The sequence below is a fragment of the Cavia porcellus genome, unplaced genomic scaffold (assembly GCF_034190915.1).
Source record: "Cavia porcellus strain 051 isolate PalLab524CR breed Dunkin Hartley unplaced genomic scaffold, mCavPor4.1 scaffold_18, whole genome shotgun sequence".
NCBI lineage: Eukaryota > Metazoa > Chordata > Mammalia > Rodentia > Caviidae > Cavia > Cavia porcellus.
The window spans coordinates 27,376,067-27,401,080 of record NW_026947501.1 but is presented as its reverse complement, the minus strand read 5'-3'; the positions used below and the strand labels follow the sequence as shown (position 1 = coordinate 27,401,080).

The window sequence follows — 25,014 nt, the reverse complement described above, 5'->3', positions numbered from 1 at the left end:
GAACAAAGAGCTCTTGAAGCAAGCCAAGCAGCTGGTTGTTAGGCAAAAAGCATGTCACGTGACGTGAAACAACCAAATGTATAAATAAACACGGTACAGTGGTTGAACAATTTCTTTTCCTTTCACGAGGAGAGAGGGCTCCACTTGGCCTCAGCTTTCTGCCTCTTATCCTTGTTTCTCCGTGCTCTCACAATCCTTTCTCCAGGAACTTTGAGAGCTGTGCTGAACCCAGCACCCCAACCCCACCCACAACTAGCTACTGTCCTCATCTTCATGTCACCATTGACTCAAGCCAGAAAGGATTTATGTCCCTTCAGGAGTCAGCAAAGCCCAATAAACCAAGTTTCTTCAGCCTTATTTGTGTCAGGTCAATGCTCTAGGACCATACCCCCCACCCGTCTTAGCATTTACTTCCAAGGTCTCTTAAATTTAGATGGGAACCTCCTATCCAGGGACACTAAGGCTCAGGGCAGAAAGCAATTAAAAGATAAACACTTGAGCCAGTGTTTTTTGTACAGCATTGTGAATGTTGAACTGTGCACTTAAAAGGATTGAATTAGTAAATCGGGGTTATGAATGTTGTGGAAACTGTGGAACCAAATCATAGTCACTTTTGTTAATACTTAACCAAATAAATAAATTAATAAGAAAAGTTGGTTAGTTATAAGGAATTTCATGGATATATAATCAAGGTACGTAGTCACTGGAGAGTCTGCTAAGGCCACCCTGTGCACAAAACCCAGGCCAAGTTTACACAGCAAATACTTCTGCAAGGACATCTGACTAATGACTGTCAGCTCAAGTGAAGAGTGGCACCATTCTGGTCATTGATTCATGAATCCCGGGATTGTAGTCCTTTGGCCAAGAATTACTGTTTCAAAATATCTTATGTAATCCTCCATTTGTCCGTAACACCTTACCCTTGCCTTGATACCTTATCCTTGCCTTGACAGTCTGACTACACACATGATTTACAATGACACACAATCTCCATTGCTATCTTGTTACTCCCCATTACACTTAATTAATAGAAATGCTTCCTCTGTGCATTGTTTTAGCACCATAAAGAATAAAACTGTTGTCCCAGGCTAGCGCCTTCCTCAGCTTCTCCCTGTAGACTCTATTGCCATCCTTTAAAGTCTGAACTAGAGGATGATATGCAAGACCCAAAAGGACCTCAGAAAAGGATGCCATTGGTCACCAACTGGATGTGTGGTTGGTGCTGAAAGGAGGGACAGAAGTGATTGTGGCCTTCAGATCTGGGTCCTGTCAGTACATCTGTGTCCTCTCAGGAGCTAAAACACCTTTATGGAGGACAAGTTTGATTTGGCTTGTGTTAACTTGGAAAATACATTTTCTTCTGGAAACCAGCAGAAGTAATTAACATAAATTATCTCATTTAAAATCAATGAGAAATTCACTCAGCTTTCAGAAGTCCTACAATTATGTTTTCTCTAGGCTCCTAATCCTTTACTGATTGCCCATTGTCACAACAATCCACCTCTTCCTTCTCCCCGTCCCATAATAAGCTCAGAGAGGGAGGTGGACAGTCAGAATATTTGAACTCTGCAGTCATATCATCTTTGCAGATTCACAGTATACAGTATATATTACCCACAGCATGACACCCCTAGACTGCAGGGCACTCACATTGTGGCCAGTGCTTACATACTACTTAACCACCCTCCACACCAGTTACTATTACACAGACTCATTAGGAGTACTGCTTACTACTCTGGGCCCTCTACTCCCTTCTTTGGATTTCTAGTTCAACTTTTTCTCAACATTCAAGTGTTTTGTACTGAAAGCATGTAAGAAATACACATGAACTCACCTCCCAGAGATGATTTTCTTGATCTCTGATCCAGTGTCTCAGCAGTCTCCAGTAAGTGCCCTGGGTTCCAGTTTCTGGTCCCACCTTCTGGTGTTTCACGAGGAAGCTGCAGGCAGCATCTACAGGCAAATTCTCATTTCTCCAAATATGGGCCCATGTCCTTCTAGAAGCGGTTGCCACAGTCCTAACCATCATCTTACACTTTCCTGTGCTCATTCATTTGAACCATTTACTTCTTCTACTTTTGCCCTGAATGTACCTCCAAATGGTCCAGGTCACACTATCACCTCTGCTGGTTCACATTATTATTGTTTCTTGGGCCTCGGCTGGTCCAGATGGCTCCTCCAACACTGACCAAGGTCCTTTTTTCAGGCCACTCAGACCACACATGCAATTAGTTGGCATCCAATGTTTTGGAATAAATGAGTAATAAGTACCCTTTTACTAGACGGGCTCAGATTCAAGCCAGGTGGCCTGTCTTAGTTGGCGTACACTTCACTTGGTTCGCATTAGCCCTTCTTGGCCAGTGGTCTTGCAATGAACACCTTATACACTGTATCTGGCTGCTTTTCTCTTACCCTTACCCTTTACTGCATGGGGCCCTGCTGCCATTCCTACCTCCTCAATTCCATTCTCCACACTCAGCCAGAGCAACACAAACATGCACAATCACACACAAGGACGGAAGTACCCCAAACGCCCGCCATGTTGATTCCTAGCTAAAAAGATAGCTGTACTCTTCCTTGCTCCTGAAATAGGTCTGCTAATGTGGGTGCTGGCCAGGCTTAGCCAGGTGCCTTCTGCCCTCGCCTACTCTTTCTCCCATCCCCTCCATCAGTAGCCTTTCCTCCTGCCTCAGGGTCACCAGACTTCTTTTTTACTCAGCCTGAAGAGCTTCCTTCACTGCCCACTAAGCCCACTGTTGCACAAAAATACCAGCTTGTGCTGTCCTCCTGCTTCAGAAAACCCTGAGGGAGGAAACCCAACACCTTCACGGGTCTGTAAGGCTGGTAGGCCATGTGGGCAGAGGTGAGCTTGTTTTTAGAAGAGAGTTGCTCCTTCTCTAAAGGAGATTTCCGTGGAGAGGGATTTGCCCTTCCCTTTTGCTGTTCCTGTCTTAGTGAGGCACGTGCTCAGGAAAAATGTAAGAAGTGCAATGGTGCCAGGTCTGAGCCACCCCCACAGCCCACAGCAGCTGCCCACCACCTGGTGCCTGCTGGTTGGACACCAGCACTGCTGGAGGTCAAAAATAACACCTGAAATGCAGTAGGTGTCTCCATACAATTCCTAAGAGACTGATAGCAGGGACAAAGAAGGAGAGAGAGCAGTGAATGAGAGAAACTACATAGCATCTGTTTTTCATGGGCCAGGTGAGGCTTTGGCAGGGAGCAGTGCAGCTGCAAAGGAGCTTGTTGCCGAGCTAGGGAATGTGGATCCTTGTCCATACTAACAGAGCACAGGGTGACTGCTGCAGATCTGTCACCTGCCAGGTATGTGCTTGGTACCAGCATGGACATGAGAAAGAGCCAAGTGTGCAGGGTGAGCCATGCTGCAGCCTGGTGGGAATAGGAAGAGGTGGGCAGGTCTCCTCCAAGGATGAAGACTCCTGCATCATCTTAGAACCTACTTCCCCTTATAGGTCACAAACTTTCCCAAAGGATCTCAAAGGTGAATGGAGCTGTCACAGATCAGGTCCTTGAACCCAGGGTTGATGATTATCAAATGTCCAAGAGTGAGCCAAGGAGGTGGTACCACATCTGCTCCCCAAAAGTAGGATGGGCTAGAGACAGTGCAACCAGTCAGAAGATGAGGGTTGAAGCCACCCTGGACACTCGGCTCTGTGGTAGCAGGTGAGAGAACCTAGGTCTGTTTGGTGCTGTGGTCCTGAGATTTAAGATTGGATCCTTTTCAGTGGTTGGCCCTTTTGCCATCTCAGCAGCCTAAATCTGCCAAGGGGAAGGAGGCTTTGCTAAAACTTCTGCTCAGGCCCACAGGATTTCTGTAATGGGTGGACTCTGATGAGGGACCAAGGGCTGGGGACATGAGATCTGGTGGCCACATTGTCAGCCCGGTGTTCCACGGTGCTCACAGAGCACATAAAGGAATAATGAATATGGAGAGAAAGGGATTTCATTTACCAATATTTCATATAAGATTATATAGATAGACCACTGATATATAGACAGAAAATATACATATAGATATGATTTTTTTTGTTCAAGACAGTCTCACTATATAGTTCAAGTTGGCCTCAAACTTGTGATGCTCCTGCTTCAGGCTCCCAATTCAGCCTGGAATTACAGGTGTCTGATGCCATGCCCAGCTATGTTATATAACATTCTCAAAGGAACCCTAGAAGACAGGTGTTATTTTACCTTGCTCTACAGACGAAGACATAGGCTCAGAGAGGGTAAGTGCCATGACCAGTTCACACAGGTGAAGGATCTCAATCAACTTTCTGACTCCAAACTTTTTCTTAGTGATGTTTTCCTGTTTCCCCTGGATGACAGCTGAAAGCAGTCTCTGTGCCCCTCAGGGAGCTCGGAAATGTGTGGACACTTCTTCTTCTTTCTTTTCCAGGGCTGCAGGCAAGGTATACAGGCAGATCTAGCCATTTATCCTGGTCTTTGGGATTTTAGGCACAGAAATCTCAACATGGCTTCTTATGAGATTCGCAAGTATCAAGAGAATGACAGAAAAACCGTCCTGGACTTGTTTTCCAGTGGCTTGTTGGAGCATATCCCTGCCACCTTCCGCTACACGCTGATTCTGCCCCAAACCCTTCTGTTCATTTTTGGGGTGCTCCTCTCTGTATTCCTGGCCTCTGGTTCCTGGCTCCTGGTCATTGTATCCAGCCTCATTCTGCTCGTTTTCCTGTGGTTCCTGGCCGGATACACCTGGAAGAAGCGTGTGAATGAATGTTTGTCCACAGACCTGGCTGACATCACCAAATCCTACCTGAGTGAATGTGGCTCCTGTTTCTGGGTGGCTGAGTCTGGGGGTAAGGTGGTGGGCATTGTATGTGCTCTGTTGGCGGAGAAGCACCCACTGGGCAAGAAGCGGCTGCGGCTGCGGCATCTGTCTGTGTCCTGGGAGCGTCGCAGAGAGGGGATAGGGAAAGCCCTGGTCAGGACTGTCCTCCAGTTTGCTCGGGAACAGGGCTGCAGTGAAGTTGTCCTTAGCACTAGTATGCTGCAGTATGATGCTCTGGGCCTCTACCAGAGCATGGGCTTCCAGAAGACAGGCCATTCCTTCTATACCAGGTTCTCAAGGCTGAGGGGTACCCCTTTATTTCATCTCACATACCAGTTCCCTTCTGCTCGGGATGGAGGCCTGTAACTGTTTGTCTTGTGTATCAGTCAGTATCTAATCAGCTCTGCTATAGTAACAAGCAAACCCTGACATCTCAGTGATATAAACAATAAAAATATATTGTTCACACATACCTGAGCCTACTGTGTTTAATATTGGGATGGGTATACAGTGGGAGGCTCTGCTCCATTCTGCCTTTCTGAGGTGGTTTCATGTGTCTAACAACATGGCACTATTGTATAAAAAACATACAAACAATAACAAACTTTTATTTAACTTATGACTGTACCAGAAATTTCTTTTTTTCACATCCAAAGTTGTATTTACTTGACTAAAATATAAAGTAGTATTACCATGAACAGAGAAAACTATGGTTAGTGAAATCTAAAGATTGTACATATTTTAAAAGCTGTCATACTGTAAACATCACAAAACACAAACACAAAGTCTCAATGTTTAATTAACAAACTAAGAACTCCTCTAGGAAATTTTCTCTTTTTTTCTGTTACCTAATTTTATTTTGGATTTAATTCACATTTTGGGTTTCTCATAGAAGAAAAACTATGCAATGTTATGCTTGAGTGTCAGATTTTTGTTTTCTTAATATTATGCTCTCAAATTGCATCCACTTTCCTACAAATGGCTCAAATTTATCCTCTTTATGACAGAGTAGTACTGCACCATGTATAAATACTACATTTTTGCAAGGTATGGTAACCCAGGCCTGTAATCCCAGCACTTGGGAGGTTGAGGCAGAAGGATTGCTGTGAGTTTGAGACCAACAGGGCTATATAATGAGTTCAAACCTACACTACATGGTGAGGCTCTGTCTCAAAATGCACACCTACATACATATATACACGCATACATACATACATAAGTACCACATTTCCTTTATCCATTTATCTTTGGATGGACATATAAGTCAGTCCAAAGATTTAGCTATTATGAATTGTTCTACTATAAACACAGGTGTGTATGTATCATTGTAATGTGGTACCTTTAACTCTTTCAGGAAGATACCTAGTTAGACAATAACCAACCTAGTGAGTCAAATAGATTTTCTATTTTTAGTTTTTCAAGGAATCTTCTTACTGATTTCCATAGTGATTGTACTAACTTACATTCTTACCAACAATGTAGAAAGGTTCCTTTTCCCCTGAAACCTTTCAGTTTTTGTTATTATTTGATTTCTTGGTGATGGTCATTTTTTCTGGAATGAAAGAGAAAGTCAGTGTGGCTTTAATTTGCATTTATGTAATGGCTGGTGATGCTGAACATTTTTTTTTAAAGAGGAAAAAAAACAAGGAAAATAAAACAATGAAATCAATCTAACTAAACCAGCATAATTGATACAGGACTTTCAAACCTTTTGAATCAACACTAGTTACCACAATGCCTTTGTTGGCTTCAAAACAGGTCTAGATATCACCTTCGGACATATAGGATAGAATAGAAACAATAAAAAGAAAACAAATGCAATAAAGAATCTCAAAACAAGCCAGTAGTAAATACACAATGACTTCCATAACATGTCTTGCTATCTTTCAAATAGCTGCTTATGCCATCAGAGTTAGCATAATAAAATAAAAGAGAATAAACCTCAACCCAATAGAAAAAGCAATGACAATGATATGTTTCCAGGAGGGGGAATCTCCTCCCTGTGGGTCATGTTTGTCTCCTTCCGCAGTCCACAAACAATGCTGACTCACAGAGGTAGGCTTGGATCTGGCTCCTGCTGAACATTTTTTTTTCACATACTTATTAGCCAGTTGTGCTGTTTCCTTTGGGAAATGTCCATTCATCTCAGTGGCTTAGTTTTGATTTGGTCTTTTGTTTGGAGTATTGGTTCTTTATATGTTCTAGATATTAATCCTCTGTCTGATGAATAATTGGTAAATTTTTTCACATTGTATAGGTTGTCTCTTCACACTATTATTTCTTTTACTGTGTATAAGCATTTAAATTTGATATGATCACATTTACTAATTCTTCATATTATTTCTTGGGCAGTTAGGGGTCTACTCAGAAAGACTATGCTTACACCTATGTCTTCAAGAGTTTCACCTATTTTATCTTCTAAGAGGTTAAGTGTTTCTGTTTTAATATGTAGGTCTTTAATCTACTTCAATTTTAATTTAGTATATGATGAGAGATACAGGTCTAGGTTCAATCTTTGGCATGTGAATAGCCAGTTTTCTTAGCACCACTTGTTAAAGACCTTACTTTTCCCCCAGTTTTAAGTTTTCAGCCCCCTGGTTAGATATCAGCTAGCCAAATGTGGCTGGAGTTGTTTCTTGCATCCTCTATTCTGTTCTACTGATCCACCTGTCTGGCTTTCCCCACCCCCAATACTATGCTGTTTTTATCACTGTAGCTTTGCAGCGTAACTTGAAGTATAGAATTGTAATGTTCTTGCCTTGTTCTTTGCTATTCTAGGTCTTTTCTGGTTTCATATGACCTTTATCAATGTTTTGCTAGTTCTATGAGGAATGTCATTATTATTGTGATTGGAGTGCATTAAACATGTATAAATTTTGGAAGTATGGCTATTTTGACTATATTGATTCTAACTGTCCAGAAACAATGGGTATCCTTTCATTTTCTGATGTCCTCTTTGATGTCTTTGTAAGGTTTTGCTATAGTTTTCATCGTAGAGGTCTTTCACATCCTTAGTTAGGTTAATACCAAAGTATTTTTCTTGATGCTGTTGTGAAAAATATTGTTGTTCTAATTTCTCTCTCAGTGAGTTTATTACCAGTATACAGAAATGCTATTGATTTTTGTGTATTGACTTTGTATCCCACTATACTTCCAAAGTTGCTAGAATTTTTTTTGAGTTTTCTTTGTAGAAGATCATGTCGTCTGCAAATAATGATAATTCAACTTCTCCATGTCCTGTATGCATATCCCTTTTATTACCCTTGCCTGCTTGATCTGGCCAATGTTTTGCACACTGCATTTTACAGGAGTGGTGATAGAAGATGTCCTTGTCTTTTTTCTAATTTTGAGGGAAAGCTTTTGGCTTCTTTTTATTTAGTATGATTTTGGCTATTGGCTTTTCATAAATGGCTTACATCACATTGAGATAAGCTTCTCCTATAACTTTCTTCATGGTTTTTATCATGAATGGATGTTTTGATTTTGTCAAAGGCTTTTACTGCACCAATCAAGATCATCATGTGGTTTTTGTGCTTGTTTCTTTTTATTTGATATGCTGCATTGATTTGTATATCTTGAACCATTTGTACATCCCTTACATGAATTGTACTTGGTCATTATGTATGATCTTTTTGATGTTTTGTTGCATCATTTGCCAATAGCTTGTTGAGGACTTTTGCATCTATGTTCATTGATGAGATTGGTCTGTAACTTTCTTTTTATGTTGGGTCCTTGTCTGGCTTAGAAATGAGGGTAATGCTATCTTCCAGTAACGTCTTTGAGAGTACTACTTCCCTATTGATATCACTAAAGAGTTTGAGAAGCACTGGTGTTAGATCTTCTCTAAAATTCTTGCAGAATTAGACAGTGAATCAGTTGAAACCAGGGCTTTTCTTAGTTGGCAGGTGTCTTAATTTTCTTATTGCTGATGTGAAATACTCAACACCCAAACTTAAAGGAGAAAAGGTTTGGCCCACCATTTGTAGATGTTTCAGTACAAGCTTGCTGGCTCCAAGCTGGGGTGGCATGGCAGATGGACATCATAGAGGAGAAGCAGTCCATGGCAGGCAGAAGACAGCAAGCAATAAGCAACAAGTAAGGACTCTTGTTCTGTCCCTTATATCTTATCCAAACTCCCCAACCTTAGAGTCAGTTGCACTCACACCCAGGATGAGGCACCCTTAATCCTACCCAGAACTACACCAAACCAATCAGTGGTCTGATTTAGTAATCACACACTCTCGGTCCCAGCAACACACACTCGAGATTGAGCCACCTTCCAAAACCACCCCAGGGACTACCTAAGTATTTAGGAGGATATCTAGACCTAAACCATAACAGTTGGTTTTCATCATTTCCTCAGTTTTACTGCCTGATATTGGATTAGTCAGAATTTTCAGTCTTGGTACAGCTTTGGTAGCTCATATTTATCTAGGAATCTATCCATTTCTTTTGAATTCTCCATTTTATAAGAATACAGGTTCTCAAAGTTGTTAGTAATGATCTTCTGGGTTTGCGAAGAGGCTGTTGTGATTTTACCTTTTTCATTTCTACTTGAATTTATTTGGGTCTCTTCTTTTCCTCTTTTTTTGGTAAGATCAGCTAAGGATTTATTTATTTTATTCTTTCAGAGAACCAGCTCTCTGATTCATTGATCTTGTGTAATTTTTGTCTCAATTTTATTAATTTCTGCACTGATCTTTATAGTACCCTTTCTTGTATTAGCTTTGGGTTTGGATTTCTCTTGATTTTCTAAGACCTTGAAGTGCATTAATAGATTCTTTATTTGGATTCACTCTGTCATTCTGATGTGGGCATTCACAGCCATAAAAATTCCTCTTCATTTCATTATGTTCAATAGTCTCTCTTACATTTTTTTTTCTTCTTTTTTTGTTTGTTTGTTTGTTTTGGCACAGGAATTAAACTAGGACCTTGTCCTTACCAGGGAGACACTTGTGCCAATGAGCTATCTCCCCAGTCCCAGCATCTCTAATGTTATATTGCCATTATTGTTTGGTTCTATGAACTGTTAGGTGTCTTCCTTGATTTATTCATCAACACATTGATTATTTAAGAGAGCTTTGATTAGTTTCCATGTATTTGTATCATTTTTGTGATTTCTTTTGCCATGAATTTCTAGTTTCATGGTGTAGTGATCTGATACATGGGATAATTTTGATTCTGTACTTACTTATGCATCGTATGTAGTCTGCCTTAGAGAAAGTTCCATGTGCTGCTAAGAATGTGTATTCCATTTTTGCTGGGCTGAAAACCTATTTTTTATTTGTTTGAAAGTGAATTCAACTCTCATATTTCTTTGTTGACTTTCTGTCTAGTTGACTTATTTGTGACAGTGGGGCACGGAGTTCTCTCAATAAAATTGTGTTGATGTTTATCTTATCTTTTATGTCCAGTGGTGTTTGTTTTATGAAGTTGGGTACACTGGTGTTCAATGCTTATATGTTTTTTAATATAATAAAATACAACAAAACAAGACAGAACAAAGCCAATCAGGACAATGCAGTGAAATTGGTACAGAACTTCAGAGCAGGATACCAGGATAACAATACGTACCATAGTATATCTTGTTATCTTCACAATAGTTGTCCATTCAATCAGGTATAGAAAAATCAAACCAAAAACAGAACACTATAAAACCAATCAAAACAGAATAATGAATAGAGCAAAGCAATTAATCAGAACAAAGCAAAACAATGAAAACAATATTGGCCTTCAAAGACAAGATAGAAAAAAATCCTCCACATTTGCTATATTGCATACTGTCATCCTAAGCATAATGTAAGCATAATAAGAGATGCTGACACTTCTGGCCCCAGGTTAGCATAATCAACCAAACAATACAAGCATTTAGTTGCTTTGTGTACCTTAGTTGTTATCAATCATGGCTGATCTCCAAACCATCCAGCTGCTAACTGGGATGGGGCATATTTGATTCTTAGCCTGCACGCAGGTAGGCCCATGAGAGATAATGATTTGTTCTCTCCAGGTGCACCCATGGCTCTCTCCACTTACCAGGAAGAATGGTTCATTGCTTTCTTGATTGGTCCCCCAAGTTCCAGCATGGCTGATTCTCTGGAAACACCAGTGCTGATATGTTTATAATTGTTATCTCATCCTGTTAAAATATTTCCTTAACTAATATGTAGTGAGTGAGCTTCTTTGCCTCTTCTGATCACTTTTGGCTTGAAGTCCACTTTGTCTGAAAATACAATAGCTATTTCTGCTTGTTTTGAGAGTTCCTCTTGGAGCGTTCAGTTTGCTTCTGCACAGCCAGACTCCTTTCCCCATCAGCCATAAGTTAGGATCTGGTCAGAGAGTCCAGATTGTTTCGTTTCCTTCTTTTGTGTGGTAGGGTCCATTTCTCTAACTTCTCTATAACATTTAATTTTCCTGTCAGTTCCTTTCGTCTTCCCAGAAAACTACTTCTCCTTTTTACTTCCCAAACTTGTTACTTCCCAGTGTCTGGAGTCTGGATCTTGGGGAGGCTGACTTTTGCTGCCATTCACCTCTCCACTATCTTCATTCCCTTGCATGAGCAATTTCTGCTGGGACTGGATGGACAGTTGTCTGGGTTTCAGGATACCTGTACAAATGTCCTGAGGTACTAGGGCCAGTGGGTTTCACCCTGCTCCAGAAGCTCAGGCAGGATGCAAGGTCATTGTAGATCAGCCAAAATAGAAGTCAAAAGAAACAAAGGTTTTTCAAAGTTACAACAGGTGTCACATATGCTAACTTCCCAGCCTCAATGAAAACATAGAGCCACCTGTACACAGACACGCTATAGAATCACAGAGCAAAGAGACAGAATGTGGCCCTGTGTGGAGAAACTGAGACAGTTCTAGTTCTTTCTTTTTGGGGGGTGAGGATTGACTCGGTCTCGATGTAGTTCAGACTGGTGCTTAACTCACTGTGTAGCACAGGCTGGCCTTGAACCTGCAACAATCCTACTGCTTCAGCCTTGTAAGTGCTGGGATTATAGGCATGCGCCACTATACCTGGCTATCACTTCTATTTCTTAAGCAATTTGTATGTGACTTTTCTACATTTGCAATATAAAAGCCCTAACCATCATGTTCAGCCTCTAACTAAGGGGATTCTGGATTTAGATGTCTCTGCCATGTTCTGTGTCCTGAGTTCTTCCGGGTGTCATCCTTGGAGGAGCAGCCATGCTTCCCGTGTCTGCTGCCCTTTACGCCAAGCACAGAACCTGGCACATGGCAAGGACTCAGCTATTGTCTGCCAAATAAAGTAACCAGTGTGGACAGAGAAAACCTAGTTGCTGTTAAAAGGCCTCAGAAATGCAGATGATACAGTTAAGCCTAGGAAGGAAGAAGAGCCTCAGTGTAAACTGAGGTTTTGGTGATGCCATGGAAACCACAGGGCATGGGGACTCACGTCCAGGATTTGATGTTAAATATTGAATTCTTATCTTGTGTCAAAGATACCAAATCTCATCAGACTCTACCAAGAGCCCTGGGTTCCAGCTGCAGCCTCACCTGCTGTCTCAGGAAGACCCTGAAGGCAGTGCCTACAGGTGAGTCCTAAACTTCTGGATCTGCCTTCCTCCGTGGTCCTCCTAGACATTCTCGCCACAACTCTGCTGTCATGTCTGGCTCATTTCTACTGCTCATTCCCATTTGAATTATCCTAACTCCTGCCATTTCTGCCCCTAAATACACCCACAGTGGCCCAGGTCTCAAGGCCTTGATTGGCTAAGTCCAAGTCATCACTTTGATTCTTGGGCCTTTACTGATACTGTGGCTCCTTTGTGAACACTGGCCAAGGCTCTCCATGCAGTACAGATCATAGATGCCTGGTACTGGAGAAACAGGGCCTTTGAGAACATTAGAAATAAGTTCTTTCCCTTGGCTAGGCTTAGCCCTAGGTAGGGCTAAAGGCTGATGCCTTAGAAAGTGCAGTAGGGGGAATTAATTCACATTTGCCCTTGGTGGCCAGAGCCCTTGTGAGCAAGCTACACAGCTGGACCTGGTGGCCCTTCTGTAGCTCAGATGCTGCACTTGCCTCTTAGTAAATCTGATACCACTCCTGCCTCCTCTGATCTGTTCTCCACCTACAAATCAAGAGATGATACAACACACACGTTTTAAGCTAAAAGTTCATTATGTAGCCTGCTTTGCTCTTTGCAAAGAGTTCACGCTACCCAATCTACATGCTGCTCCTATAACATGCACCTCTGCTACCTCTCCTGACCCCTTCCATCTGACTGGTCAGTCATATTTCCCCAAAAGCTGTGCCCTTTTTGCGTCTTTGCATAGTCCTGCTCTTGTTCCCACAGCCAGAGAAGCTACCCTCCCTCCCTGATGAGGCCCATCTTTCCTTGGGTTGCCCCAACTGTTCTGAGGAAACCTGGTTATCCTCTCCCTGCAGACCACACATCTGCATGAATGAAATCATACAAACACTGGCTTCTGCTATCCTCCTGCTTCAAGAAGCTATGCAAGAAAAAAGCCAACATCCTCATTGTTGTTGGGCACATGGGTACAGGCAAGTGCCTTTTTTAAGGGATATGTCTCTTCCATAGAAGAGAATTCCATGCAGAAGATTGCTCTTTTGTTTTGCTTTGCTTGTCTTAGTGAAGTATACGTTCAGATAAAATGTGTAAGAAATATGATGGCACTGACTCTGGGCCATCACCAGAGCCTGCGGCACCAGTCCACTCTGTCAACACTTCCAGAGGCTGCAAAGGACACCTACAGAACAGCAAGTGCATCCATATGGTTGCTGAACAGCTGAGCAGAATAGAGTGATTTGTGAGGGACCAGTTAAGCTTCAGGTGGGAGAAGCACAATGAGGAAACTTGCTGCTGAGCCGTGAGATGCGGACTCTGATCCATGACTAGAGATGCTCACTGTTAGTGATAACAGTATGTCTGGGATGGGGACTGGGGTGGGCTTCAAAGAGGGCTGAGCATGCTGCACAGACTGAGACAGGAGGATCACAAGTTCTAGGCCAGCCAGGCAACTTAGTGAGACCCTGCTACAAAACAAAAAAAAACAAGTAAAAAGGGCTGGGAATGTGGCTTAGTGTTACAGTGCTTGCCTGGCATTTTCAGGTCCCTGGATCCAAACCCAAGTATGCAGATGGGAACAGTGTGCAAGGTGAGAGATGCTGTGGCTTGAAGAGAACAGGAGCGATGTTAGGCCTCTCGTGAGGGTGACGCAGATAAACAAGTGTATACTCTCATTTTGCCTTGCAGATTAATTCTGCGAGGATTACAAAGCCAAATGGAATTGGGCTGTCTGTTTTGAGGCACTGACTATGGGGTTTATACTTATCAAATATTTACAAGACAGCCAATGTAATGGCACCCATCTCTTTCCAGAGCAGGCCCTAGAGTGTCTCTCCTGGATGCCATCAGAGGCTGTGGGTCAAAGTTTCCCTGAATGCTCTCAGCAGTGTGGTAGAGTGGGTCAAAGAATCTGGGTACAATTTGAGGCTCTCAGTGATGGTCTGGAGTCCTGAACCTTCCTGGGCATCTCAAGCTCACGCCATTTTTTTTTTTTTTTTTATCGGTACCGGGGATTGAACCCAGGACTGCCTGCTTCCAAGGCAGGTGCTTATGCCACTGAGCTAAATCCCTAGCCCCACTCATGCCATTTATAATTCTGACCGTTTTGTCATCTTATCAGCCTAGAACTGGGGAAAGGAGGTTTTGCTGATCATCTTTTGGTGAACACAGGATTTGTGCAATGGATGGATCCTGGAAAGAAACCAAAGGATTGGAGCATAGAGGTCTGGCTGTCACCAAGACCATCTCAGTGTCCTGAGAATCTCAGAGGACCTGTAATAGAGTAATGAGAGTGATGCAGGATTGTATGTGCCACTGTTTCATGTAAGATACTCTATTAAATCCTCAAGCAACCCTAGAGTGCATAGGTATATATTTACCGTTCTGCAGATGAGGATATATGCTGAGAATGGTTAGACATGGTCCAGATAATACAGCTAGAAAAAGGCTTCTGACCCTAAACCTTCTCCTAGTTAAAGTCTCCTCCTTTAGTATGGCAGCAGAAATACATACCCTTCAGCAGGGTCTCCATGGTGCTGGAGAGGCTGGGAGCTGTGCAAGAGGACAAGTATGGCTTCTTTCTTTTCTCCAGACTACAGGGAAATTGTGCAGGCAGGTCTAGCTGTCTTCTTTTTTTTTTTTTAATTTTTTTATTTAAGAGGAAAAAGAGAAAAACACAAAACAAAACAAAGCAGTGTAAGGTTACACATAATACAGAACTACAAAAAAAAACATAACAGTAAGAAATCACCTTCTTGCTAGATACCCTGGAAGATGTTTGTGTTCACAAGTTTTCACAAACCCTACATGACTGCATGGGACCCCTGATTCTGGGTGGCTTAGTTTGGCAATCATGTAGGGGGCACTGTGTGTGCTCTGCCAGTGGAGAACTTCCTATTGGGGAAGAAGCAGTTGTGGCAATGTCATCGCTCTGATTAAAGAAGACAAGGAGCAAACATAGTGCCTAATAAAGGGAAGAGATTGGGCAGCTGGACTGGGGGTGATTTGCACTCATAATGGGATAGTGTGAGTGGGACTGGCTGAGAAGGACACCTGGCACAAGGGCTGTGATAAGAAGCCCCACTGAGAGAGCAGCTTGGGAGTCCTCCCGGGGAGTCATCACAGGCAGATGGGACTGGCTCAGGACATTGGCCTAAAGATCCTGGGTCATGTGGTCCAGGGCAAAGATGAGCCTCAGTCTGAACATCTGGGGACCGCTGGCCTGCTCTCCACAGTGGATCACACTTGTGTGCACTAAAAGACCTTGACCCAACTCACAGCCACAGCAAGAGCTGTCTAGCTCAGGGTGACTGAAGGAGGACAACTAGCCCCAAGCAGGGACTCCCCACCTGCTCTCTGCGTGGACAGTGGGGCAAGAAGAAGCCGAGATGCTGTGTGACATGAGCAGAGGACTGGGGGTGGGGCTGGATGGATAGGGGACCTACTTGGGCAAGGAAGTCAGGAGTGGATGACAAGTCAGGAGTGGACCCAAGTATGGGTCAGCTAGGCAAGCCCAGGGGCAGCTCTTGTCCAGGAGCCCACAGATGGCTTCAAGTGTAGGACTCCCGAAGTTCAGAACTTAGGAAAACCAGGCCCTTTGTGCTTGTAGAGGCATAAGTGGGTTCTGGGGACTCTGCCAATGTGGACAGAGGAATGGCAAATTTGGGGGACTCTCCATCAGTGTGGCACACATAGGTGGTCAGGGCCATCCTGCCCCTGCTCACTAGGGCTCCCTCTTGTGGCGTACCACAGCAACACCCCAAGTCTGATATTGGTCCTCTACCCAGCAGGTGCCATGTCTTGCTCAGGAACCGTGAGTGACGAGAAGAGCCTATAAATGTGAGGAAGAATCAGAAACATGACCCCCAACATGTCAGTTTCAAATATTTGAGGTAGGGTCTGTGTGCCCCAGCCAAAGGCCATAGCTTCCTGAGAGTCCCAACATCCCATCACATTCTATCCCCACCTGGTACCCAAGGAGGGCTCCATCTTCGAACTCTCATTTGCTGAAGGTGACACTTAGTCCCACACTCATCCATAATGCAACATCGCCCTCTGGTGGTAACATCTAGAAGCCTCTTCTCTTGTAACCCTAGTAGCCAGGATGCCATTCCCAGAAGCACATCTGTATAGGGTAGTCTTCTAAGATCACTTGAGGTGCAGAAGGATGTAGGATAACTGGCTGTCGTGGAGAGTTAGGAAAGTAAGGTCTGTATATATCTCAAAGGTCAAAGAGGACATTTACTGTGACAAGCTGAATTTCTCTTTCCAGGTGTTACGGGGTACCAGGAAGCCTCTGAGAGCTTCTGCCATGGCTAAATTAGATTCCAGAAAGGAGCAGAATCCATGAACATTAGTTCTAATCTTCTTCCCTGCTGGGAAAGCCCTAGATATAGTTCTATGGATCTCTCACCAACCCACAAAACCTCTTTTCAGGAGTAGGGGAGGAAGAAAACACATTTCATCACTGAAGTATTAAACCCAAGGGTGACACTCACCATAGGCAGCCACTAGGAGGTTGCAAAGACAGAAGAAATGGCACTGTATAGCACAGCCAGTGGGTATTCCTATCCACCCTCTCTTGACCACGATCTGTCCTCAGATGGAGGAGTCGCCAGACCCACGGGTCTCACAGTGTTCCTCTGTGTTTGCAGATTGGCCTTAGGCAAGAGGAAAATGACCCCTTAGCTCCATAATGGGAGACAGTTTGGCATTTGGAATCCAAGTTAGTCTCTTCTGTCCTCCAGCCACTGGAAGGCAGGGCACAACCTCCCTGGATGATTCCATCTCAATGAAGCTCCTAAGTCCTTGAGAAGAGAGTCTTGAGTGTAAAACTGGTAAGAGACTTATTAGTTATTGAGGTCTGCATATATCTCAAAAGGGCAGAAAGGGCCTGTATAGTGATAGGCTTTCTAAATAAGGGAGAAAGTACGTCTTCCATTTTAAAAATTTTTAACAGGGAGAGCTCAGCATTGTGGTTGTCATTTTCCTATACCCTTGATCTGCTTCTGGAACACTGCCTGGTACTCCTGGGTCAGGCCAGTAGGGTTCCGGTCCAAGCATAACAACTGTGGACGGAAATATTTTCCTCCTTGTCTTGTCTCGTCTTCTCTTCTCTTCTTCCTTCCTTGATTTCTTCCTTCTCTTCTTCCTCCACCTTTCCTCTTTCTCCTTCTCTTTCTTTTCCTCTCCCTCTTCCTCCTTCTCAGACATATCCTCCTTCTTTTCCTCCTCCTCTTTTTTTACCCTGTTGGGGATCAAACTCAGGGCTTTCCACATGCCATATAAATGCTCTACCACTGAGCAAAATGCCTAACTCTACACTGAAAATCTGATATCAATGAGCTTATTTAGTATTTTGTATAAAGCTTCATATTTGTTAGCAGAAAATTGTAACTCAGTGAAAGTTAAGGATTGCTTATAGTAATAGATTTTTCTTTCAGATTCAGACCTCTGTCTTTACCAAAAATTTATGTGATGTATATCCCATTAAAGGTCACAAGTTAGGCAAAAGTTTCTTATTTATTAGAGATGAGAGATTTAAAAATTATGTTATGTCTAAATGAAAATTTAAGTATATTAGAAGATATCATCATGAATATTATGCATGGCTTTTAATTTCCAGTATTCTGTGTAAAAATGTGACTTACCTGTTATATTCTGTAGAGTTTTACATAGTCACCCATGGTTGGTATGTTCTATGGTGTTTGCTATTCAGATAAGATAGTAACATTAAGCTTACTTCTTCCATTATAATGTAATGTGATTCATCTTCTCTTGTGAATGCTCAGCAACTGAGGTTTGATAACTAAAAATAAGAGAGATCAATGGGCTAGAGATTAGCCAATATTTTGGCCCTAGCCCTCCAAGGTCAATGAGGATCCAAGACTTAAAAGAACCCCTCCTGCAACATCCTACAACTCAGGTAACTCCCTCCTTTTCTGATCAAGGAGATTATAGGATCACAGAGGAGAGTGATCAATGGTATGTAGTGTGCCTAAGGAGACTTACTAGGAAAGAAAAATCTCTCAAGCTTTCACAGAAAGCAACTTGGCCAAGCAATGCCCGTGACCATCCAAATGCTGACACTGACAGAAATACTAAAAGACGCTATACACGGTTCCAAGATAAATCCTGAGGAGACGTAACTGACCTTGACAGACAGCAAAAATTAATTAATATAGGTCTACCTTAACTTGGTTTTGAACACCCAGTAGAAAATTATAACTATAGGGAAAAAAATTGTCTGCAGCAGTCCTCTAAATACAGCTCCTCCAACTTCAACTGACCACCCATCACTTGCAGCTACAAAACAGAAAAGGGAGAGAAGTAGGGATCCACTAAGGCTGGAAATTGATCACATGTGTAGGGTTGAAGCAAGGCCTGTCTGAGAACAAAGAGCTCTTGAAGCAAGCCAAGCAGCTGGTTGTTAGGCAAAAAGCATGTCACGTGACGTGAAACAACCAAATGTATAAATAAACACGGTACAGTGGTTGAACAATTTCTTTTCCTTTCACGAGGAGAGAGGGCTCCACTTGGCCTCAGCTTTCTGCCTCTTATCCTTGTTTCTCCGTGCTCTCACAATCCTTTCTCCAGGAACTTTGAGAGCTGTGCTGAACCCAGCACCCCAACCCCACCCACAACTAGCTACTGTCCTCATCTTCATGTCACCATTGACTCAAGCCAGAAAGGATTTATGTCCCTTCAGGAGTCAGCAAAGCCCAATAAACCAAGTTTCTTCAGCCTTATTTGTGTCAGGTCAATGCTCTAGGACCATACCCCCCACCCGTCTTAGCATTTACTTCCAAGGTCTCTTAAATTTAGATGGGAACCTCCTATCCAGGGACACTAAGGCTCAGGGCAGAAAGCAATTAAAAGATAAACACTTGAGCCAGTGTTTTTTGTACAGCATTGTGAATGTTGAACTGTGCACTTAAAAGGATTGAATTAGTAAATCGGGGTTATGAATGTTGTGGAAACTGTGGAACCAAATCATAGTCACTTTTGTTAATACTTAACCAAATAAATAAATTAATAAGAAAAGTTGGTTAGTTATAAGGAATTTCATGGATATATAATCAAGGTACGTAGTCACTGGAGAGTCTGCTAAGGCCACCCTGTGCACAAAACCCAGGCCAAGTTTACACAGCAAATACTTCTGCAAGGACATCTGACTAATGACTGTCAGCTCAAGTGAAGAGTGGCACCATTCTGGTCATTGATTCATGAATCCCGGGATTGTAGTCCTTTGGCCAAGAATTACTGTTTCAAAATATCTTATGTAATCCTCCATTTGTCCGTAACACCTTACCCTTGCCTTGATACCTTATCCTTGCCTTGACAGTCTGACTACACACATGATTTACAATGACACACAATCTCCATTGCTATCTTGTTACTCCCCATTACACTTAATTAATAGAAATGCTTCCTCTGTGCATTGTTTTAGCACCATAAAGAATAAAACTGTTGTCCCAGGCTAGCGCCTTCCTCAGCTTCTCCCTGTAGACTCTATTGCCATCCTTTAAAGTCTGAACTAGAGGATGATATGCAAGACCCAAAAGGACCTCAGAAAAGGATGCCATTGGTCACCAACTGGATGTGTGGTTGGTGCTGAAAGGAGGGACAGAAGTGATTGTGGCCTTCAGATCTGGGTCCTGTCAGTACATCTGTGTCCTCTCAGGAGCTAAAACACCTTTATGGAGGACAAGTTTGATTTGGCTTGTGTTAACTTGGAAAATACATTTTCTTCTGGAAACCAGCAGAAGTAATTAACATAAATTATCTCATTTAAAATCAATGAGAAATTCACTCAGCTTTCAGAAGTCCTACAATTATGTTTTCTCTAGGCTCCTAATCCTTTACTGATTGCCCATTGTCACAACAATCCACCTCTTCCTTCTCCCCGTCCCATAATAAGCTCAGAGAGGGAGGTGGACAGTCAGAATATTTGAACTCTGCAGTCATATCATCTTTGCAGATTCACAGTATACAGTATATATTACCCACAGCATGACACCCCTAGACTGCAGGGCACTCACATTGTGGCCAGTGCTTACATACTACTTAACCACCCTCCACACCAGTTACTATTACACAGACTCATTAGGAGTACTGCTTACTACTCTGGGCCCTCTACTCCCTTCTTTGGATTTCTAGTTCAACTTTTTCTCAACATTCAAGTGTTTTGTACTGAAAGCATGTAAGAAATACACATGAACTCACCTCCCAGAGATGATTTTCTTGATCTCTGATCCAGTGTCTCAGCAGTCTCCAGTAAGTGCCCTGGGTTCCAGTTTCTGGTCCCACCTTCTGGTGTTTCACGAGGAAGCTGCAGGCAGCATCTACAGGCAAATTCTCATTTCTCCAAATATGGGCCCATGTCCTTCTAGAAGCGGTTGCCACAGTCCTAACCATCATCTTACACTTTCCTGTGCTCATTCATTTGAACCATTTACTTCTTCTACTTTTGCCCTGAATGTACCTCCAAATGGTCCAGGTCACACTATCACCTCTGCTGGTTCACATTATTATTGTTTCTTGGGCCTCGGCTGGTCCAGATGGCTCCTCCAACACTGACCAAGGTCCTTTTTTCAGGCCACTCAGACCACACATGCAATTAGTTGGCATCCAATGTTTTGGAATAAATGAGTAATAAGTACCCTTTTACTAGACGGGCTCAGATTCAAGCCAGGTGGCCTGTCTTAGTTGGCGTACACTTCACTTGGTTCGCATTAGCCCTTCTTGGCCAGTGGTCTTGCAATGAACACCTTATACACTGTATCTGGCTGCTTTTCTCTTACCCTTACCCTTTACTGCATGGGGCCCTGCTGCCATTCCTACCTCCTCAATTCCATTCTCCACACTCAGCCAGAGCAACACAAACATGCACAATCACACACAAGGACGGAAGTACCCCAAACGCCCGCCATGTTGATTCCTAGCTAAAAAGATAGCTGTACTCTTCCTTGCTCCTGAAATAGGTCTGCTAATGTGGGTGCTGGCCAGGCTTAGCCAGGTGCCTTCTGCCCTCGCCTACTCTTTCTCCCATCCCCTCCATCAGTAGCCTTTCCTCCTGCCTCAGGGTCACCAGACTTCTTTTTTACTCAGCCTGAAGAGCTTCCTTCACTGCCCACTAAGCCCACTGTTGCACAAAAATACCAGCTTGTGCTGTCCTCCTGCTTCAGAAAACCCTGAGGGAGGAAACCCAACACCTTCACGGGTCTGTAAGGCTGGTAGGCCATGTGGGCAGAGGTGAGCTTGTTTTTAGAAGAGAGTTGCTCCTTCTCTAAAGGAGATTTCCGTGGAGAGGGATTTGCCCTTCCCTTTTGCTGTTCCTGTCTTAGTGAGGCACGTGCTCAGGAAAAATGTAAGAAGTGCAATGGTGCCAGGTCTGAGCCACCCCCACAGCCCACAGCAGCTGCCCACCACCTGGTGCCTGCTGGTTGGACACCAGCACTGCTGGAGGTCAAAAATAACACCTGAAATGCAGTAGGTGTCTCCATACAATTCCTAAGAGACTGATAGCAGGGACAAAGAAGGAGAGAGAGCAGTGAATGAGAGAAACTACATAGCATCTGTTTTTCATGGGCCAGGTGAGGCTTTGGCAGGGAGCAGTGCAGCTGCAAAGGAGCTTGTTGCCGAGCTAGGGAATGTGGATCCTTGTCCATACTAACAGAGCACAGGGTGACTGCTGCAGATCTGTCACCTGCCAGGTATGTGCTTGGTACCAGCATGGACATGAGAAAGAGCCAAGTGTGCAGGGTGAGCCATGCTGCAGCCTGGTGGGAATAGGAAGAGGTGGGCAGGTCTCCTCCAAGGATGAAGACTCCTGCATCATCTTAGAACCTACTTCCCCTTATAGGTCACAAACTTTCCCAAAGGATCTCAAAGGTGAATGGAGCTGTCACAGATCAGGTCCTTGAACCCAGGGTTGATGATTATCAAATGTCCAAGAGTGAGCCAAGGAGGTGGTACCACATCTGCTCCCCAAAAGTAGGATGGGCTAGAGACAGTGCAACCAGTCAGAAGATGAGGGTTGAAGCCACCCTGGACACTCGGCTCTGTGGTAGCAGGTGAGAGAACCTAGGTCTGTTTGGTGCTGTGGTCCTGAGATTTAAGATTGGATCCTTTTCAGTGGTTGGCCCTTTTGCCATCTCAGCAGCCTAAATCTGCCAAGGGGAAGGAGGCTTTGCTAAAACTTCTGCTCAGGCCCACAGGATTTCTGTAATGGGTGGACTCTGATGAGGGACCAAGGGCTGGGGACATGAGATCTGGTGGCCACATTGTCAGCCCGGTGTTCCACGGTGCTCACAGAGCACATAAAGGAATAATGAATATGGAGAGAAAGGGATTTCATTTACCAATATTTCATATAAGATTATATAGATAGACCACTGATATATAGACAGAAAATATACATATAGATATGATTTTTTTTGTTCAAGACAGTCTCACTATATAGTTCAAGTTGGCCTCAAACTTGTGATGCTCCTGCTTCAGGCTCCCAATTCAGCCTGGAATTACAGGTGTCTGATGCCATGCCCAGCTATGTTATATAACATTCTCAAAGGAACCCTAGAAGACAGGTGTTATTTTACCTTGCTCTACAGACGAAGACATAGGCTCAGAGAGGGTAAGTGCCATGACCAGTTCACACAGGTGAAGGATCTCAATCAACTTTCTGACTCCAAACTTTTTCTTAGTGATGTTTTCCTGTTTCCCCTGGATGACAGCTGAAAGCAGTCTCTGTGCCCCTCAGGGAGCTCGGAAATGTGTGGACACTTCTTCTTCTTTCTTTTCCAGGGCTGCAGGCAAGGTATACAGGCAGATCTAGCCATTTATCCTGGTCTTTGGGATTTTAGGCACAGAAATCTCAACATGGCTTCTTATGAGATTCGCAAGTATCAAGAGAATGACAGAAAAACCGTCCTGGACTTGTTTTCCAGTGGCTTGTTGGAGCATATCCCTGCCACCTTCCGCTACACGCTGATTCTGCCCCAAACCCTTCTGTTCATTTTTGGGGTGCTCCTCTCTGTATTCCTGGCCTCTGGTTCCTGGCTCCTGGTCATTGTATCCAGCCTCATTCTGCTCGTTTTCCTGTGGTTCCTGGCCGGATACACCTGGAAGAAGCGTGTGAATGAATGTTTGTCCACAGACCTGGCTGACATCACCAAATCCTACCTGAGTGAATGTGGCTCCTGTTTCTGGGTGGCTGAGTCTGGGGGTAAGGTGGTGGGCATTGTATGTGCTCTGTTGGCGGAGAAGCACCCACTGGGCAAGAAGCGGCTGCGGCTGCGGCATCTGTCTGTGTCCTGGGAGCGTCGCAGAGAGGGGATAGGGAAAGCCCTGGTCAGGACTGTCCTCCAGTTTGCTCGGGAACAGGGCTGCAGTGAAGTTGTCCTTAGCACTAGTATGCTGCAGTATGATGCTCTGGGCCTCTACCAGAGCATGGGCTTCCAGAAGACAGGCCATTCCTTCTATACCAGGTTCTCAAGGCTGAGGGGTACCCCTTTATTTCATCTCACATACCAGTTCCCTTCTGCTCGGGATGGAGGCCTGTAACTGTTTGTCTTGTGTATCAGTCAGTATCTAATCAGCTCTGCTATAGTAACAAGCAAACCCTGACATCTCAGTGATATAAACAATAAAAATATATTGTTCACACATACCTGAGCCTACTGTGTTTAATATTGGGATGGGTATACAGTGGGAGGCTCTGCTCCATTCTGCCTTTCTGAGGTGGTTTCATGTGTCTAACAACATGGCACTATTGTATAAAAAACATACAAACAATAACAAACTTTTATTTAACTTATGACTGTACCAGAAATTTCTTTTTTTCACATCCAAAGTTGTATTTACTTGACTAAAATATAAAGTAGTATTACCATGAACAGAGAAAACTATGGTTAGTGAAATCTAAAGATTGTACATATTTTAAAAGCTGTCATACTGTAAACATCACAAAACACAAACACAAAGTCTCAATGTTTAATTAACAAACTAAGAACTCCTCTAGGAAATTTTCTCTTTTTTTCTGTTACCTAATTTTATTTTGGATTTAATTCACATTTTGGGTTTCTCATAGAAGAAAAACTATGCAATGTTATGCTTGAGTGTCAGATTTTTGTTTTCTTAATATTATGCTCTCAAATTGCATCCACTTTCCTACAAATGGCTCAAATTTATCCTCTTTATGACAGAGTAGTACTGCACCATGTATAAATACTACATTTTTGCAAGGTATGGTAACCCAGGCCTGTAATCCCAGCACTTGGGAGGTTGAGGCAGAAGGATTGCTGTGAGTTTGAGACCAACAGGGCTATATAATGAGTTCAAACCTACACTACATGGTGAGGCTCTGTCTCAAAATGCACACCTACATACATATATACACGCATACATACATACATAAGTACCACATTTCCTTTATCCATTTATCTTTGGATGGACATATAAGTCAGTCCAAAGATTTAGCTATTATGAATTGTTCTACTATAAACACAGGTGTGTATGTATCATTGTAATGTGGTACCTTTAACTCTTTCAGGAAGATACCTAGTTAGACAATAACCAACCTAGTGAGTCAAATAGATTTTCTATTTTTAGTTTTTCAAGGAATCTTCTTACTGATTTCCATAGTGATTGTACTAAC

At 43.2% G+C, this 25,014-nt stretch overlaps 3 protein-coding genes across 8 annotated transcripts in view; 2 read left to right on the top strand and 1 right to left on the bottom strand.

The window, feature by feature from the left end:
* Alms1 (ALMS1 centrosome and basal body associated protein) overlaps window positions 1–25,014 on the bottom strand; it is a 229,662-nt gene that overhangs the window by 17,937 nt on the left and 186,711 nt on the right. For 2 of the 6 annotated variants that reach the window (XR_010040661.1, XR_010040662.1), the window contains 6 exons: window positions 20,583–23,479; window positions 18,008–18,165; window positions 16,856–17,164; window positions 16,324–16,539; window positions 10,382–14,986; window positions 1,835–6,359 (listed from right to left, as the gene is read on the bottom strand). The gene's annotated coding sequence lies outside the window, so the exon portion shown is untranslated. Of the gene's footprint in view, window positions 1–1,834; window positions 6,360–10,381; window positions 14,987–16,323; window positions 16,540–16,855; window positions 17,165–18,007; window positions 18,166–20,582; window positions 23,480–24,028; window positions 24,127–25,014 lie in introns of those variants that run through there. The other 4 variants (XR_010040663.1, XR_010040665.1, XR_010040664.1 and 1 more) reach the window with 2 other exon arrangements.
* LOC134471303 (N-acetyltransferase family 8 member 3-like) lies at window positions 4,490–5,279 on the top strand. The gene has a single exon (XM_063229593.1). It carries the CDS (start codon window positions 4,490–4,492, stop codon window positions 5,171–5,173), a length of 684 nt encoding a protein of 227 aa, XP_063085663.1. The 3' UTR covers window positions 5,174–5,279.
* LOC100715229 (N-acetyltransferase family 8 member 3-like) lies at window positions 23,238–24,027 on the top strand. The gene has a single exon (XM_013151573.3). It carries the CDS (start codon window positions 23,238–23,240, stop codon window positions 23,919–23,921), a length of 684 nt encoding a protein of 227 aa, XP_013007027.2. The 3' UTR covers window positions 23,922–24,027.

What these genes read in the sequence shown, in the direction of transcription:
- LOC100715229 (XM_013151573.3), top strand. Translation starts at nt 23,238, where the DNA reads ATGGCTTCTTATGAGATTCGCAAGTATCAAGAGAATGACAGAAAAACC.
- LOC134471303 (XM_063229593.1), top strand. Translation starts at nt 4,490, where the DNA reads ATGGCTTCTTATGAGATTCGCAAGTATCAAGAGAATGACAGAAAAACC.